Below are 17,569 nucleotides of genomic sequence, written 5' to 3'. Positions count from 1 at the left end.
AAAGGTCACGTGTGACGTAGGCAGAAGTACCGATCCAGTGTTTACAAAGCGAACGTGCAAAGACCAAGTCAAACGCCTTTTACAAAAAAAAAAAAAAAAAAAAAAAAAAAAAAAGGGAAAGAAATGATATTGGACTATTTTGAATTTGGGGGGGTAAATTAGTAGTTTTTCACCCTACCGCGGTACTTTTGCCTAAAACACACGTGACCTTTCCAACGGAATGTGTGCAGCATCACAGAGCAGTGCAAGACGAGCATTTGTGGTTAAAAAGAATTGAAGTTTTTATATTTTTTTAGAAAATTATCAATGGTTTCTCAATGGACTCTTATTCCTCGTCTGGGATCATGTAGAGCTCTTTGAAGCTGCACTGAAACTGACATTTGGACCTTCAACCCGTTGAAGTCCACTATATGGAGAAAAATCCTGGAATGTTTTCCTCAAAAACCTTAATTACTTTTCCACTGAAGAAAGAAAGACATTAACATATTGGATGACATGGGGGTGAGTAAATTATCAGGAAATTTTCTTTCAGAAGTGAACTAATCCTTTAAACACAGGCAGCTGCTTTGTGAGGCACAAAACAAGCTGTAATAGGACAGTGTGAAATGTGTAAAAAGGTATATAACACATCTTCACAGAAATAACTCAGAGTATGCTACCAGCATTACTTTCCTGAGGTGTGATGTGTGAGGCTTTAAGCTCTAAACCTACCCTTAAAACCATAACATGGTGTTGATGCATTGTCAGAATACCAGTAGGGCTTTATGATCGTCCCAAAGCAAACTTTTACCTCGTACGTGATCCTATGCTTTGTTTACACAATCATCTACTGCTGACTTCTCATGCTGGAAAAGTGCCAGAACTGATTTACCAGTATTTTTGGAAAGTCCTGTTCACACATCTCATCTGTACACTATCACATAGCTTTTTTTGTTTGTTTCTTGAGCATCAAATCATCATATTATTATGATTTCTGAAGAATCATGTGACACTGAAGACTGGAGTAAATTCATCTTTGATCACAGGAATTAGTTAATATATTCACATAGAAAACAGCTATTTTACACTGTAATAATATTTCACTATTTTTAATGTATTTTTGATCAAATTTTGATTTTGATGCATCCTTTAATGTGCTTCTTTAATGAAACATTTTAAATCTACTTGTAGACTTATGCCGATATTCGGTAATGCGATAAATCGCGATAATGAATAAGCGCGATATTGTAATCGTCGGCACTTCAGAATACCGTAAATAATAATTTATTACCAATTATTAATTTTTTATAAGGCAATTAAGAATACTTTACCCATCAATCGTATAAAATGCACAACACCGCTGTATTCTGCGTCAAAAGGACACGCGCTCAGACGTAAACAATCCCAGCGTGCACGAGAAGCACATGGCGGAACCAGTGAAGGAGACGCGCTGAGTGAAAGTGCGCGTTCACTCTCCGACAGCAGAGGGCGCTGATGGAACAGCAGCGTGCAGCGGTTACCACGGAAACCGTGCAAACAAAGTAATTTCATTCATTTTTTGGTAATCTCAGTGTTGTTCATCACAGCACCAAATACTGAATACTTAAAAACGACTTAAAAGGATATTTATTTTCAAACCTAAACATTTTTATATTTTAATCTGGACTACAACATGCCCTAATGATTAGAAATGTTCTGATTATTTGTTATTGTTCAGTAAAACTTTGAAAACATACAGCTTCATTAGTTAACATGTTAATTCATTATCACTAAACTGACAATAAATACACTTATAAAGTATTAATTATTATTAATTAATGTTAATTTCTTAGTTACTGTTTAATAACATTACTAAAATCAAAATAACTTATTTAATGGACCTTAGATAAAACTAACAATGATCAGTTGTGTTTCTAAACTAACATTAACAAAAAAAAAAAAAACACTTTCTGTAACAAATGTAGCTATTGCTCAATCTTAGTTAATGCATTAAACAGAGTAAAGTGTTATCTGTTGTTCTTTATAGCCTAATTCTTTTGCATTTTAATCTGTTTAAAAATTTCAGTCAGAGTTGTTTTTGTTTTATTACAAAAAGAGTTCTTAAACCTGTTAAACTATGACAAAAATGGTTTTGCAACTTATTTTAATATCGTGATAATACCGTATACCGTGATAAAAGCTTCATCAATTAATCGCAACATGAAAATTTGATACCGACACATGCCTATCTACTTGGCTCCAAAGGACTATTTGATTGAAATGATTGATTGATTTCTCTGACTAAAAATAAATCACCCCTTTACAGCCATTTCACGTCAAACACATCAAAAATGAATCAAAAGAATAAAAAACACAGAGACATACAGTAATTGTTTCCGTTATACATCACCCAGTCTCAGTGTCTGTAGATGTATGCTAGTCAACCTAGTTTTTTAGTTTTTCTCTGGGTATGAAGGGAAGGGCAAGGGTGCACATTCTCTCGATTTTCAGCTGTCATTGTTCAAGCTATGATGAGCTCGCACACACACACACACACACACACACACACACACACACACACACACACACACACACACACACACACACACACACACACACACGTCTGGCGTTGTGTATTTGACACCGGACCAGCTCACTGCAGTCACACTGTACTCAGCTGTTGTGTGCTGTGAGAAGAGACACCTGTTTGTATGTGAAAAACACTTGATTTAGCTCTCTATTGTAAGTCCTGTCCTGTTAAAGACAAAGGGCCTGAAATGATAAAATTAGTCTCTGCACATGCTGAACCAGTTCCTCTGCTCCTTATCTTACCCTGACCCACATCACACTATAACATTCATGCACTTCCTCTAGCACTGCTGTGTCCTCAGAAACATTACAAACAGACATACAGTATCACAGAAACTATCATAAAAGGAACAAGCTCTGACAAAGAGGGCTACGGCACATTACGTTTGGCAGCATTATGTGGCAAGCTTTGAATATCCAGCTACGTGGAAATTCCCCAAGCTGAATTCACAGCGCAGTTAGAATATGCAAAACACTGATTAACATTTAACGTTGAGGGAGAAGAGACTTCAAAAATAAAGCTGCACGATGCACAGAAATCCTTGACATGATTCCATCACCAGCGGCAAACGGCGTGCTGCTGCTCTGCGAGCACGCAACCGACAGTGTGAGAGCTGAGCAAAAACACAGCTGTAATGTTTCACAATGAGCCACTAGAACGAGAGATTAATAAGGAATACGAGGCCTCAGGAGAACTCAAAGGAGGAACTTCCTTCTGCCACTTTAGAAGCACATCCTGTCATAATACAGTCGAGAAATATTATGGTCCATTCATGCAAAATATTACATCAGGATATATTTCACGTCACGGTATAACATCTGTTAGTAAAACGTGGTAGTGGTCCTGTAGCGTAATTGACATTTTATTATCTAAATATAGAATTTGCGTGACCTAATTAGCTAATTAGAGTATGACTCATTAATTACTACACTAAAAAACCTGGGTTCAGCCTGCTGGGTAATTTTATTGGGTTATTTTTTATATGGGTAGTTTTTCTGCATCTCAGCTGCTGGGTCATTTTTTAATGTCAGTGAACCCCCTCACATACCGTCCCAGTGCTTGGTAAATAACCCAATGTTGGGTAGTCTGTGCCAAACCGGTTAAAACTGGAACTTAATGGTCATTTAGGTTTCTGTTCTGAGAGAAAACTTCCTGAGGGGAAATTCCTGAACGAAATTAAGTTTTGTATTACAGTGTATTCCTATCAAATTATTGCTGTACAAAAGAGGAAAACGTCTGTAGTCTCACATTTGATCTTTATTTTTTTATGTACACCGCAGCTTGGAAATGCTAGCCTTCTACAAACGCAGCTAACACTGGATCTACACTCAAAGCAAATAACGCGCCGGCGCGACCATGGACGTTTCCAATTGACGCTATAATATGAGCGCTGTTGATGTAGTGCGCTATGCATTTAATGGCTGAAACTTAAATGCTTGACAGATGTGCACATGGCACAAGGTAATGCTGTTCTTTATGTAACTTTTCAAAAATTAATATATAAGATCACCATTTAATGAACTGGAACAGCCTACTGATACCAGTTTTCTCCCCACAGACTCCATTGGCCAAACATTTACTAAATGTTTTGGAGTGTTTTATGATTGTAAAAGATTGACTTGTCATTGAACAAAAAATATTGTATATGAACTGTTCCTGTCCTATATGTATAGAGAGATTTTAGAGTGAATTTTATTATTTAAAACTAAAAACCACTATCAAATTGATTAACCCCGCACTAATTAAAAAAAAAAAAAAAGTTGATAAAACTAGGGATGCATGATATATCGGCCACCATATTGGTATCGGTCGATATACACTGCCCTCCAAAAGTTTGGAAACACCCCTGGTAAAGTGTGGTTTTGGACGATATCAGCATAAATCCTTCTCATTTTTTGGTGCAAATACATTACAGTAACTTGACATTGAAGACCAGCAATAATAATTTTCATTTTGATTACATAATAATGGCAGTATAAACTTGTCAAAGTCAGACACGCCCCTTTGCCAGCTGTGATGCTGGTTACTGGTTTAAACTTGGCCAGGTTTGTAACAGATTTTTGGGTCAGCACACGTTAATAGCTTCAACAATTAAGTTTAGAATACAATGAACCAATCAGAAACCAGTTTAGGTCAGAGAGCTGCTAATGCTGGATATTTAGATGAATCGAATATTTAGGTTTTTTCTATGTATAAACTGTTTATATAATAAAATATGTGTTTTCGTAGTTTGTTTTGTCCCTTATCAGTGCAAAATTATCACAAATTAAAAAGGATTCATGCCAATATTGTCCAAAACCCCACTTTTCTAGGGTGTTTCCAAACTTTTGGAGGGCAGTGTATGTTCACTTGTAATGTTATTGTTATCAGCCTGATAAGAAAATTTGGCTGGCATATATTACAGCCAATAAATAATGTATTATTTCCTTCAGCTGAGACACTTCAGCCCTCCATGATGGTTTTGAACTGCTTGAAATATGATTAAAATGACTTCAAAAATACAGTTAAGTGCAACATACAGTGCAGGTCTGTCATTAAGGCTACATATCATGATTGTGTTTGGGACATGACTTTTAATGGTGAGCCTTTTTTTTTTTGTAATCAGGCTCTCAAAAATTATATAAAAAATTGGATTTAGATTTATCGGCCAATATATTGGTTATCAGCTTTCAAATAGCGATTATCGGTATCGACCAAAATGTTCATATTGGTGCATCACTATATAAAACCCAGCAAGCTGAGTAAAAATAACCCAGCATGTGTTCTATCCAATATTTATCCAGCGCTGGGTTCCCAAACAAACCAAATTGGGTTGTTTTTAACCCAGCATTTTTTTTTTTTAGAGTGTAGAGAGAATCGGACTCTAAACTAAAGTGTTACCGAAAATTCACTTGTTACTGAATAAATCTATTGGGAATCCATGAAATGTTGTTAATCAGAATCCCAACAGGAGAAATTAAGACATTTTGAAGTTCATGAAAAACAAAAGAAAGTTTACCTCCTCCTACTGTTAATTAAAATGTATTCATTCTTGGGGTGTGACACCTCCACAACAGAAAGAAAGATTAATGGCAAATTTATGCTTATTAAAGTTTTACTTATTAGTCTCTAATTTTCCCTTTTCCTAAGCTGAAGAATGACACGCTCTTCCACACACACTTAACTAAAACACAACCATAAACTGGCAATTACTTCAATCTATTTCTACTGTATCTGCTCTGGCTTGTGTACTAGCTTACACTTTATGTACTGCAGATATTGTTTGCTCTTATTCTCTGTGATGTTCCTCATTTTAGGCTGCTTTGGATAAAAGCATATGCTAAATTAATAAATGTAAATGTAACCGTGGGAAACAGTGTCAGAATAGCTGGAAAGATCTACCGGTGTGACATACAAAACTACACACAGCATGTCATTTTCATTACCTCATGTTGTAACTATGTTTTCTAGCTCATGTGGCCTTGTGTTGTGTCAAAATAATGAAAAGTACAAAGAGTTGATTTAAACTGGTTAAACTTAAGTCAGCGCATCTGTGCATACACTTTCCCTTATAAAATATATAAAGTATTAATGAAAACAAAAGTTTGTGTCCATTTGTCACCTATACCGTCCAGCCCTACTTCACATATGTAAAACAAGAAATGCTTTGTTTCTCTTTCTATCATTTGACACTGCAAAGCCTTGGAAAGTGAATCATCTCTCTCTTACATGAGTGGAGTTAACAGACAGGTACACCAGGAAAAGACTGGATCAATCATTCATAGACAAACAACAGGTTAGAGATTATTGTCCAGCTCCACTGAGAGTGAACTCTGCTCAGACACACACAGTTACATTACTTCAACACTGGACTGAACCAAAAAGAAAGTGGACTCAAGAAAGGCAAGTGATATGGAGATGCACTACTGGACAAAAGGTTGCAATAACTATGATTTTTTTATGTTTTTGAAAGAAGTCTCTTCTGCTCACCAAGGCTGCATTTATTTGATAAAAAATAAAGTGAAATATTATAACAATGTAAAATAGTTGTTTTCTATGTGAATATACAGTAAAATGCAATTTATTCCTGTGATCAAAGCTGATTTTCAGTATAATTTCTCCAGACTTCAGTGTCACATGATCCTTCAGAAATTTGATCCTTCAGATACTGTAAAATGAATTTCCAGGACTTGAGGACTTTTCAAGCACTACTTTTTTGGTTTTCAAGGACTATATCTCACTTATCAAAAGAATAGCTTTATTATCTTTCAAATTCTTAAAAAACAAAATGGTACAAATAAAGTGCAGCACATGCATCAACTGTGGTAACTTTAACCATTGAAAGGACACTATGACAAAGATATCGTTTTCCTTATTCAAACAAATTTTTTAGCCATGAATATATGATTGACCTGAAGAATGAAAGCTGTATCATATGCTTGGATGTTTATATGAGCAATATCACGTTCATAGCCATGTGAAATGGCTCTATATGTATATCAGACAGGCTGCAGCGTTAATCTTGCATGAAGCGATTGTTTTATCGATAAAATTAAACACTAACTTCATATATATTGTCTTTCAATGATTCACACAATTTTCAAGTACCTTTCCATAAATATGGCTGTTTTCAAGGCTTTTCCAGGACTTACATTTCAAAGTCAAATTCAAGCACTTTATACGAACCCTGTCTTCAGCATTCTTTGAATAGAAAGTTGAAAATAACAGCATTTATTTGAATTAGAATCATTTGTAACATTATAAATGTCTTTACGGTCACATCTGATCAATTTAATGCATCTTTGCTGAAAAAAAGTATTCATTGTTAAATATTGAGCAGCACAACATTGATAATAATCAGAAATGTTTCTTGAGCATCAAATCATCATATTAGAATGATTTCTGAAGGATCATGTGACACTGAAGACTGGAGTAATGATGCTGAAAATTCAACTCTGATCACAGGAATAAATTACACTATACCATATAAAACAATACAGCCTTCAAAAACACAAAAATAATCTTTTGAACTGTAGTGTATAGTGATATACAAAACAAGTTATTAAACTTGTTTTTGTATTATCAAATACTACTTTCTAAAATACTGTGACCACCAAGATCTGCTTCCCATTCATGAAGGGTGAACTGCAGTGCACTGAGATTGGACAGTGACTCGGTTTGCCTGCTAAACTTCAAACATCCCTCACACGTTGCTGCATTGCAGTCTGGAGGCCGGTAAGAGGGTCGAGATTCGAGATAACATCAGGGCCAACGGCAAACAAAACCGACTCCATTAAACACGCCACTGTTAAAACTGCGTCCAGGCATCTAGTAATACTACATAGTTTAAAGGTGATGTAGGGAAGGGCAAGGTAGAGTTCCCCGAGGGAAAACGTTTGCGCGTCTGGAAGAGTTTGGGACTTTCTGTTCCCTGAGGGAGTTTCTGGTCCTGTGAGCAAGTCAGAGATAAAAACCGAAAACAAGTGATTACTTAAGCCAGAAACCATCATCTAAAGTTATCGCTCAGTTTTCCATGCATGTTGTGTGGTCAGTGAAGTATATCCAGCCAAATCTAAGATGGTGTGATCGGCACTCGACAAGAACATGGCCATCTGAATGTTCTCTTGAGAATGAACGGGAGGACAGAGAGGAAATAAATCAGAGAAGAGTGACAGATACAGACCAAAACTATCACATTAATCTTATATCATATGACCGCAGAAGACTCGAGTATGAGTATAGACAGCTTTAATGATTCTTTTACGGTACTTTTGGTCCTTTTGGTGCAATATACGGGCATCCTCAGACATTCTGACTTTGAATAGGATCAGTCATTGCCAATATTCGCAAAGCCCCGTAGGCCTCTTTATAACTTCAAGGCAAGCTGAGATAAAATGAACCCATTTACTGAAGAGAGAGCCTCATGAAAGAACTTTTAATAATGGATCACAGCTACAGTCTAGAAATCCCTTAGACTTCGGTATCATTGTTCATAATGCTTCATAATAACAGGGACTTCGAAAGCGCCATTGTCTCCTGGTTGATGTCTAGAGGCAATAATTTCTCTTACAAATCCCAATGCAAATTAAAAAAAAAAAGTTCAAGTAAAGTTCTGTAACCCAGACAACCCTGATAATCTCAGTCACAGACGGCAAACCCACTGTATGTTCACTGACTATCTAATGCATACTGCACACAAAACACTCATACCCGAGTGCAAAGATCAGTTTAATTAGAAACAGTCGTTTAAAAGGCAGCAGGTTGAGACAGCGAGGCTGTGTTGTGTCAGTCAGACCATCTTGTAGAATACTCTATTTTAAAGGAACTTTTTAGTTCTAAGGAACTAAAAAGTTTAAATAATAAAATAAAGGAATATTTTTAATTTAGAGAAACTTGTCAATTTAAATAGTGAGCACTTTTTATTGGTCTAACATTGAGCAGCTCAGTTTGATCCCGAACCTTTTGAACAGTTCCACTTTCCTTATAACTCGCACTATAACCATCACAGCTAGTCTTTACTTGCTTTCAGGATTCATTTTCTTTTTTATTTTTAATATAGTATGGATTTATGAAATGTGAATATTGTAAACCTGTGTTTACCTAAAAAGCAAACAAAATACACAAAATGTATTAATCCCAGTGCAAGGCATTAAGGGTATTCCCCCTCAGTAATAGATACAATAAATATGAGATTCAAGGAGTTTCTAGCTTTATAAAAGCAAACTAAAGCTAGAAATTCCTTGAATCTCATATTATTGCATATATTACAGAGGGGGAATACCCATAATGCCTTGCACTGGAATACATACATTTTGTGCATTTGGTCCAAACATGAGGATGTGTTTACACTCACAGGATTAAAAGGATAAATCATCTATTTAGAGTTTAGATGGTCTCTTAAAAACATGTTAAAGGTGCCCTAGATTCAAAAATTGAATTTACCTCGGCATAGTTGAATAACAAGAGTTCAGTACATGGAAATGACATACAGTGAGTCTCAAACTCCATTGTTTCCTCCTTCTTATATAAATCTCATTTGTTTGAAAGACCTCAGAAGAACAGGCGAATCTCAACATAACACCGACTGTTACGTAACAGTCGAGATCATTAATATGTATGACCCCAATATTTGCATATGCCAGCTCATGTTCAAGGCATTAGACAAGGGCAGCCAGTATTAACGTCTGGATCTGTGCACAGCTGAATCATCAGACTAGGTAAGCAAGCAAGAACAACAGCGAAAAATGGCAGATGGAGCAATAATAACTGACATGATTCATGATATCATGATATTTTTAGTGATATTTGTCAATTGTCTTTCTAAATGTTTCGTTAGCATGTTGCTAATGTACTGTTAAATGTGGTTAAAGTTACCATTGTTTCTTACTGTATTCACGGAGACAAGAGCCGTCGCTATTTTCATTATTAAACACTTGCAGTCTGTATAATTCATAAACACAACTTCATTCTTTATAAATCTCTCCAACAGTGTAGCATTAGCCGTTAGCCACAGAGCACAGCCTCAAACTTATTCAGTATCAATGTAAACATCAAAATAAACACTGTACTTACACGATTAGACATGCTGCATGACGAACACTTTGTAAAGATCCATTTTGAGGGTTAAATTAGCCATTTGAAATTTTTTTTATGTTGTTTAAGGCAAGCGCAAGCTCGATGGGTGTGGAGCACCAGATTTAAAGGGCCACACACCACAAACTGCAAGAATTTATGGTTGTATTTTAGGTTTAAATGACTGTTATATTGACAAATTTAAAACAGCTTGGGAGTCAGAATTGGGTGAAACTTTTGAAGAGGACTGGTGAGTGGGTGCACTGGACAGAATACATTCCAGTACAATTTGTGCACGTCTTGGCCTCATACAATTTAAAGTACTGTACAGGATTCATTTTTCCAAGGCCAGGTTATCTGAAATATTTCCTAATATTGAAGACAGATGCGACAGGTGTCATGCTTCTCTGTGCAATTTGAGTCTTTTACTTGTCCTATGTTGCAAAATTTTTGGTTAAATTATTTTACAACTATGTCTAAAGTGTTAAAAGTTAGAATTGGTGTTTGCCCCGCTATAGCAATCTTTGGGTCTCAGTTTAATCTGGTCTCAGTTTAATTCAAAACAATTAAGATATTTTATCCTTTACTTCTTTGTTAGCTAGGTGCCGTATTCTGCTCCACTGGAAATCTAATATTCCTCCAACAACCTCCCAATGGCTAGTGGATACCATGTTTTTTTTTTAAACTGGAAAAAGTAGGAAAAGTCATTTCTTTAATAAATGGGGTCCCTTTATTGATTACTTCAAGTCTCTTAATACTCTACCTCCTAGTTAATATATGATTGTATGTATAAATATATATATAATATGTATATTGTATTAAATATATATTGTATTTATTTATTTTTTTTATGGTTATGTATTATGGTTAGGTTAAGTCTCAAAATGGGAAAAATGTTACATTTGTAATCTATTTTCTTGTAATAACATTTGCTCTAATAAAAAGTTTGAACATAAAGGGCCACACACCCTGAATCGGCTCATTTCTAATGATGCCCCAAAATAGGCAGTTAAAATCTATGGGGTATTTTGAGCTGAAACTTCACAGACACATTCAAGGGACACCTTAGACTTATATTACAGCTTTTAAAATAAAAAGTTCTAGGGCACCTTTAAAGGATTAGTTCACTTTCAAATGAAAATTAGCCCAAGTTTTACCCACCCTCAAGCCATCCTAGGTGTAAATGACTTTCTTCTTTCTGATGAACACAGTCAGAGGAATATTAATACATATCCTGATGCATCCAAGCTTTATGATGGCAGTGAACGAGGATCAAAGAGTATGAGCTGAGGAAAGTGCCTCCATCCATAATGAACATACTCCACACGGCTCCGCGGGGGTTAATAAAGGCCTTCTGAAGCGAAAAACTATCATTTCTGCTGAAGAACTACACTACCCATAATCCCAAAGGGAAATCATCCAGCGAGAAAACCTGTTTCTGCCATGGGAATTGAAAGTGTGGCAAATGAGATCAGCAGTGTTCATCTACTCCCATGAATCACAGCGAATAATGTCATTCAAACTCAAGTGTCAAACTCAGTTCCTGGAGGACCACAGGCATGCAGAGTTTAGCTTCAACCCTATTTAAACATCTCATCAAGACCTTCAGGCTTATATGAAAACCACAGGTGTGTGTGTTAAAACTAAACTCTGCTGGACTGTGACACTCCAGGAACGGTGTTTGACACCCCTGCCCTAAACTCACAAAAAACTTAGCATTAACATTAAAATATAAGTAGTTTGAAAGTTATGTCATTAGTAGTGCTTCACATCAAAGTTTGTAATGCCATTATATTTAGCTGGTTAATTTGGGTGAGAGCTTATAATATTTTTTGAAGAAAGGATGAAGAAAACGTATGAAAAAAATTCTTTAAGTACCAAGGACACTTAAAAAATTTCTTTCTGGAAATGTTGTCACATCTTCTTCAGTATCATGAGTCATCAAATATGGAGAAGAATCATATTTTGTAATAGTACCGTTCATTCTGCAGTGCCATCGCTGAGGAGCTTTATAAAACACCTTAATACCAGCTATATTTTAACACACAACCTCATAATCATGTCTCAGGTAATGGAGTCATCTGTCTCCCAAAGTTTCATTGATCTAGGCCCACAATTGTACAGAAAACAGACTCACATAATGGGAACTGAGAAGAGAATGAGACGTGACTCACCTGTGGGTGTAACAACAACCATCCCCATTTCCTCAGACTTCTCCAGAATCTTCCTCCAATTTCTTCCTCCTTCTCCCTGCCTCACCCACTCTTGGGCCATACACACATACACCCCTTGGTCTGACGGCTTTGCTCTCTTCAGGACTAGTCCATAAAATCCACCTCCACGAAGGTCCAAGCGAAGCTCGCCGTCTGTGTAACGCTGAGTGTAGTTGCTTCCAACTTTGACCTTATCATCCGGCCCAAACGTCAAGATTTCCTCCAACGCTATGTTCCCTTTCCTGATGGACCAGGTGACGGAGAGGAAGGTGTGCTCCGTGAAGCCACGCGTCGTGTTGCACTGAAGCTCTACCGATTCTCCCTCGGACACCGATGACTTGGGAATGGCTGAAGTAACATTCAGACTGTCCCCGATCACTGGACAGAACAAAGGACACTTTAAAGCAGGCAGGAGAGGGATGTGCGTCAAAGGGTTTAAAGGTGAAGTGTGTGACTTTCACATCACCAAACAGAATTGCAAAAATTTTGTTTTCAAAACTCGTCTTCCATTGTTAGGACAAACAGATAATCCTGCCCCAATCTTAAAATCATGGTTTAGACAATGTTTTTATATTCGACCCTGTCTGGCCGCTCAAATAAAAGACTGTAATTTTGTTTGTTGCTACTGGTGCTGCAGAAATTTCACACTTCACCTCTAAAAAAGCTGATAAATACAACAAATACAATATTAATGGGATATCATGAAGGAAAAAACATATAGATTACACTACAACTCAAAAGTTTGGGGTCAGCATGATTTGTTTTTTAAAGAAATTAATGTTTTCATTCAGCAAGGATTGAATATGACAGTAAAATCATTTACAATAATGATGTGTTCTAGTGAACTGTCCATTCATCAAAGAATCCTGAATATTAAAGCGTTTTCAACATTGATAATCATAATCTGATCTGCCATCTTTTTTAAACGAACATTAAAACATGTAAATCACACTTAGTTGCAGGTCTCACGTGACTCTTTATATTGAACTTCATGTACTGTTCTTCTTAACAGTGCGGTTACTACTACTACATCACAACACCAGCTAAAAGAGCTGCAAAGAGCCAGTTTGTGTTTGACCCTTGACCTCTCTCACGCTCTGTGTCTGTGTCACAGTGAATCAAGCTTTTCTGACTTTTGGCTAAAGTTTTAGGGAAATTCCTGATTGTGTTGGCTTGTTTAATGCTCCTCTCTAAGGCCTGAACAATAAAAGACTGAACACGTTACTGACAATCCTCATTTTGGCTGCGTGAGATTCTCCAGCTTTGTTGTTGTTGAGATGTTAAAGCTCCGCCCTCTTCTGGAGCAGCAGCTCATTTGCATTTAATGGGACACACACAAAAACGGCCAAATAGGGGCAAATTTGTCAAGCTATAATAAGTGATCTGTGGGGTATTTTGAGCTGAAACTTCACAGACACATTCTGGAGACACCAGAGACTGACATTACATCTTGTAAAAGGGGCACTATAGGTCCCATACCTTTAATTACTTTATTTTGGGGTGAACTTTTTCATCTTGTATAACTAAACTCCCAGTTAGAATGAACAGATTTGTATTATGAATTAGCTGAACCTCATATTTTATGTTCCCTGTGTTGTTCTGTGCTCTTAATTCTCTCTATTGGTGCATCCAGAAATGGAATGGAGTGATAAAATCAGCATGCTGTCTGAAAGAAAGCTTCGGAGCTTTAGAGACTTTCACTCTAGTAAGTAGAGCAAAGAATAAGTCTTTGTATTTTTGTCACACTCCAGGCCTTGCAGCACATCGCATTCCATTTACACTCCTAGTGCAGCCTTGTTTAAACATGTAAAGCCTCTAAAATGATCAACATGATCAAAACTTTACTGATAATCCTGTCTCACACAATCTGCTACAGGCCTTCTCTTGTTTGTTTGACAGTTCATACTTTTTTAGCAAGTAAAAGTCTTTTAGTTTAATTGTACAATCGTCCTTCAGCTCGTGCTTCACATTTCTTTCTGCTGTGAAATCTGCACTGATTTCTTTTTATAAAGTAAATGTAAGAATCACTTTGATAGTGTTAGTAACATTTCAAGATGAACACTGATGCACTGAAGCGACTCTTGATTATCCATCATTTATTAGAAAAATCGTGAGTCTCAAATATGATCATCAGGCTTTTGAGAAAGGATTATTTGTTCATCTCTTAATCATCATTGTACTGCATTGCATTATGTGCTTTAAAACTACAGAGCTTTGATCAAAAAACTAAACATTTAAATATCTTACTACTATATTTAAAAATCTTACCAAGATATATTATTGGCAGATAATTATTTGATATTTATATGATTTTATCAAAGTAGTTGCTATATTGTTTTAAAGATCTCATTGATATACATTATAAAGCATCAGAATTTCATCCATATAAATATCAGCATCTGCAGCAAGTTACATATTTTTGGTCAGTTTGAGCCTCTGAATAAAATTTATCCGTTTTTCTTTCCATATTCTCACTAAATCAAACTATACAAGCAATAAAAGCCAGAGGTAACAAATATGATTATGAAAAAAAAAAACATATTTTTCCCCCCCCTGCAGATTTTAGGTTCATTAAACTGCTAATTTTCAAAAAAAAAAAAAAAAAATCCTATTTCATATGTCAGGCTTTATAGGTTTTGAAAATGTTGACCTATAAGGGCTAGTGCAGGGCAGCTGATAGAATGACAACATATATGTTACAATTAAGTTTAGTAAGATGTATGAAATAATTGACTACAGGCCATTGAATTATTAGAAAATAAAGCACACCCGAGGTGGTAAGGTGACAACACATTTCTGTGTGAGTGTGTGTTTGAGTGAGAGAGAGAGAGCGGGAGAAAGAGTACAAGCTTTCAGGACATAATAAAACGTATTTGTTGGCAAAAACCTTGAGAATAATTTGTCGTCTTCATCCTATAGTTTACTATATTTATTTGCTTGGTCACTGTCATTGTGGGATTTGTTTCTTTTGCTGTTGTAGGCTGTAAGGACCTATTGAAATAACTGAAATTATTTGGCGTACTGATATGGAACTGTAATGCGGTCAAGACCTGCTAGAACTACTTTAGACGTGCCTTTCCCTGAAATAATTGCACAGCTTAGAACGTTCATCAACCAATCAGCCCCGTAGTATAAATTTAAAATAACTTTGTACACAGAATGAAAACTAACATTTTTGACGCATAATATTTACCCTATATTCACAAATGCACAGGTTTTGGAATTGGCACTATCACCACTTCTGTTAATCAGACAATTTGCCAGAGTTATTATGATAAAATACCAAAATATCGGTCCATATTAAAGCTTATCAATTTCCCCTTTGTATATACTGAAGTCATTGCCCCATTTTTATTATAAATAAATAACTTCATTTCGGGCTGGCAGATGCAGCGACACTGTTGAAGTCTTCCTCCCAGATGGAGCATAATATGAATAAATAAACCTGCTTTTGCTCTGTGAAAACATCTAGTGTAGCACAACGAGCTGGTAAACGCACACTTGACTCACCTTTGAGCTCCACATCGGCGTCGTAGTTCCCGCTGTAGACGGAGTCGGTGCTGGGCGTGCTGCAGCGATACAAGCCGCTGTCCGTCACTCTGACCTTCTTGAATCTGAGCTCCACAGCGTTATCTGCCAGCTTCTTATAACTGATGTCACCACTGTTGACCCGGTCCTTCACTCTAGTGTCCGTGAAAGTATTGTCAAAGGTGGAGACGAGCTGGAGCAGTTTATCGCCGGCGAGGACCATAGACCACTCAAAGTCCTGATCTCTGGGTCCCTCGTAGTTAGATACATCGCAGCGGATGGAGACGGCCTGACCCTCGACGCGCACCAGAGGCCCGACGGGAACCTTCACCACACGGCTCTCACCGACCACCACTGAGAGAAGAAGACAAGAGGTCTCACATATGGTGTATGGAAAACAAGAGTGCTGAGAAACACACTACTGGACAACTGGAACAAGTAACAGATCAAATACACAGTATCAGTCAAAGGTTTGGATTTAAACAATTTTAAAACATTAGTACAGTGATCAAAACTACAATAGTATGAGAATTAGGCAGTGACCAGAAATGTTAATCAAAACTAGATTTTGTCATCTTATATACAAAGTCGCCACCCATGAAAAGCATCCTGGGATGGTTTTTAAACAATATGATATGATGGACACTTTATTCCCTTCACTGCCCCGTTCAGCTCATTTATTAAAAAAAAAAAAAAAAAAAAAAAAGTAAATTTGTATATTAGAAAACTAATTTCAGGCATTCACTTCACACTATTATATACTCTCAATAAAAATAAAGTACATTCATCTTTGGGATGTGCTGGAGTGGACTTTAAAGAGTGCTCACCTCTTGCATTGTCAATACAAGATCTTGTCCACACTTCCATCAAAATTTTGGTCAAGATCTTGTATTGACAAGCAAATCCCAAATACTTTCACTGAATATAAGGTCTGGACTCTGGAAAGTTTTTTTTTTTTTTTGGCAGGGCAGGGCAGTATATAATCCCTTAGATCAATTATCTTACAACCAAAATGATTTAGGCCTGGCTTCATAGACAGGGTTTAGATTAAGACAGTTATTACATTTAAAGGGATAGTTCAACCAAAAATGAAGTCTCTGTCATCATTTACTCCCCCTCGAGTTGTTCCAAACCTGTATATTTGGAAGAATGTTTGTAACCAAACAGATCCCGCCTCCATTGACTATGGTAGTCAATTTGGGCGAGATCTGCTTGGTTACAAACATTCTTCCAAATATCTTTCTTTGTGTTCATCAGAACAAAGAAATGTATACAGGTTTGGAACAACTTTAGGGGGAGTAAATTATGACAGAATTTTAATTTTTGGAAGAACTATCCCTTTAACTAGCTTTTATAAATGTGCATTTGAAAAAAAAACTTATGTGCATCTTGAGAAAACAATGGCACTGACATATTATAAGATATGCAAGTTACTTTTAGTCAAAACAGCTAAACATGCATTTTTGTCTGGGACTAGGCTGTGAAACCAGGTGTAAAAGTCATAAAAACCAAATTCTGTCAAGTTTGTCCAAACCATGTTGTTCAAAGGAACCATTGGAGACAGAACGTGTGGTGATGTCACGGGAAATGATCAGTCCCTAGTGCAGGATGAGTCATCAATATTTTTGCTGTTTTCCCAGAAGAGAAAGACTACATTTTAAATGAGTTTATCTGTTAAAAGTACACCTTAAAGATGACCTCAAAGAGACTGTCTATTCATGGACATGTT

General features: G+C 36.5%; 1 protein-coding gene across 1 annotated transcript in view; it reads right to left on the bottom strand.

The window, feature by feature from the left end:
• Positions 1-17,569, bottom strand: part of LOC137036142 (prostaglandin F2 receptor negative regulator-like) — a 42,703-nt gene that overhangs the window by 21,766 nt on the left and 3,368 nt on the right. The window contains exons 2-3 of the mRNA XM_067410160.1: positions 15,823-16,194; positions 12,274-12,690 (exon numbers count right to left, since the gene is read on the bottom strand). Coding sequence (XP_067266261.1) covers positions 12,274-12,690; positions 15,823-16,194 — 789 coding nt within the window. The remainder of the gene's footprint in view (positions 1-12,273; positions 12,691-15,822; positions 16,195-17,569) is intronic.

This window comes from Chanodichthys erythropterus, chromosome 14 (genome assembly GCF_024489055.1).
Source record: "Chanodichthys erythropterus isolate Z2021 chromosome 14, ASM2448905v1, whole genome shotgun sequence".
Lineage (NCBI taxonomy): Eukaryota > Metazoa > Chordata > Actinopteri > Cypriniformes > Xenocyprididae > Chanodichthys > Chanodichthys erythropterus.
The sequence above is the reverse complement of the archived record's forward strand: the minus strand, read 5'-3'. Positions and strand labels throughout refer to the sequence as shown.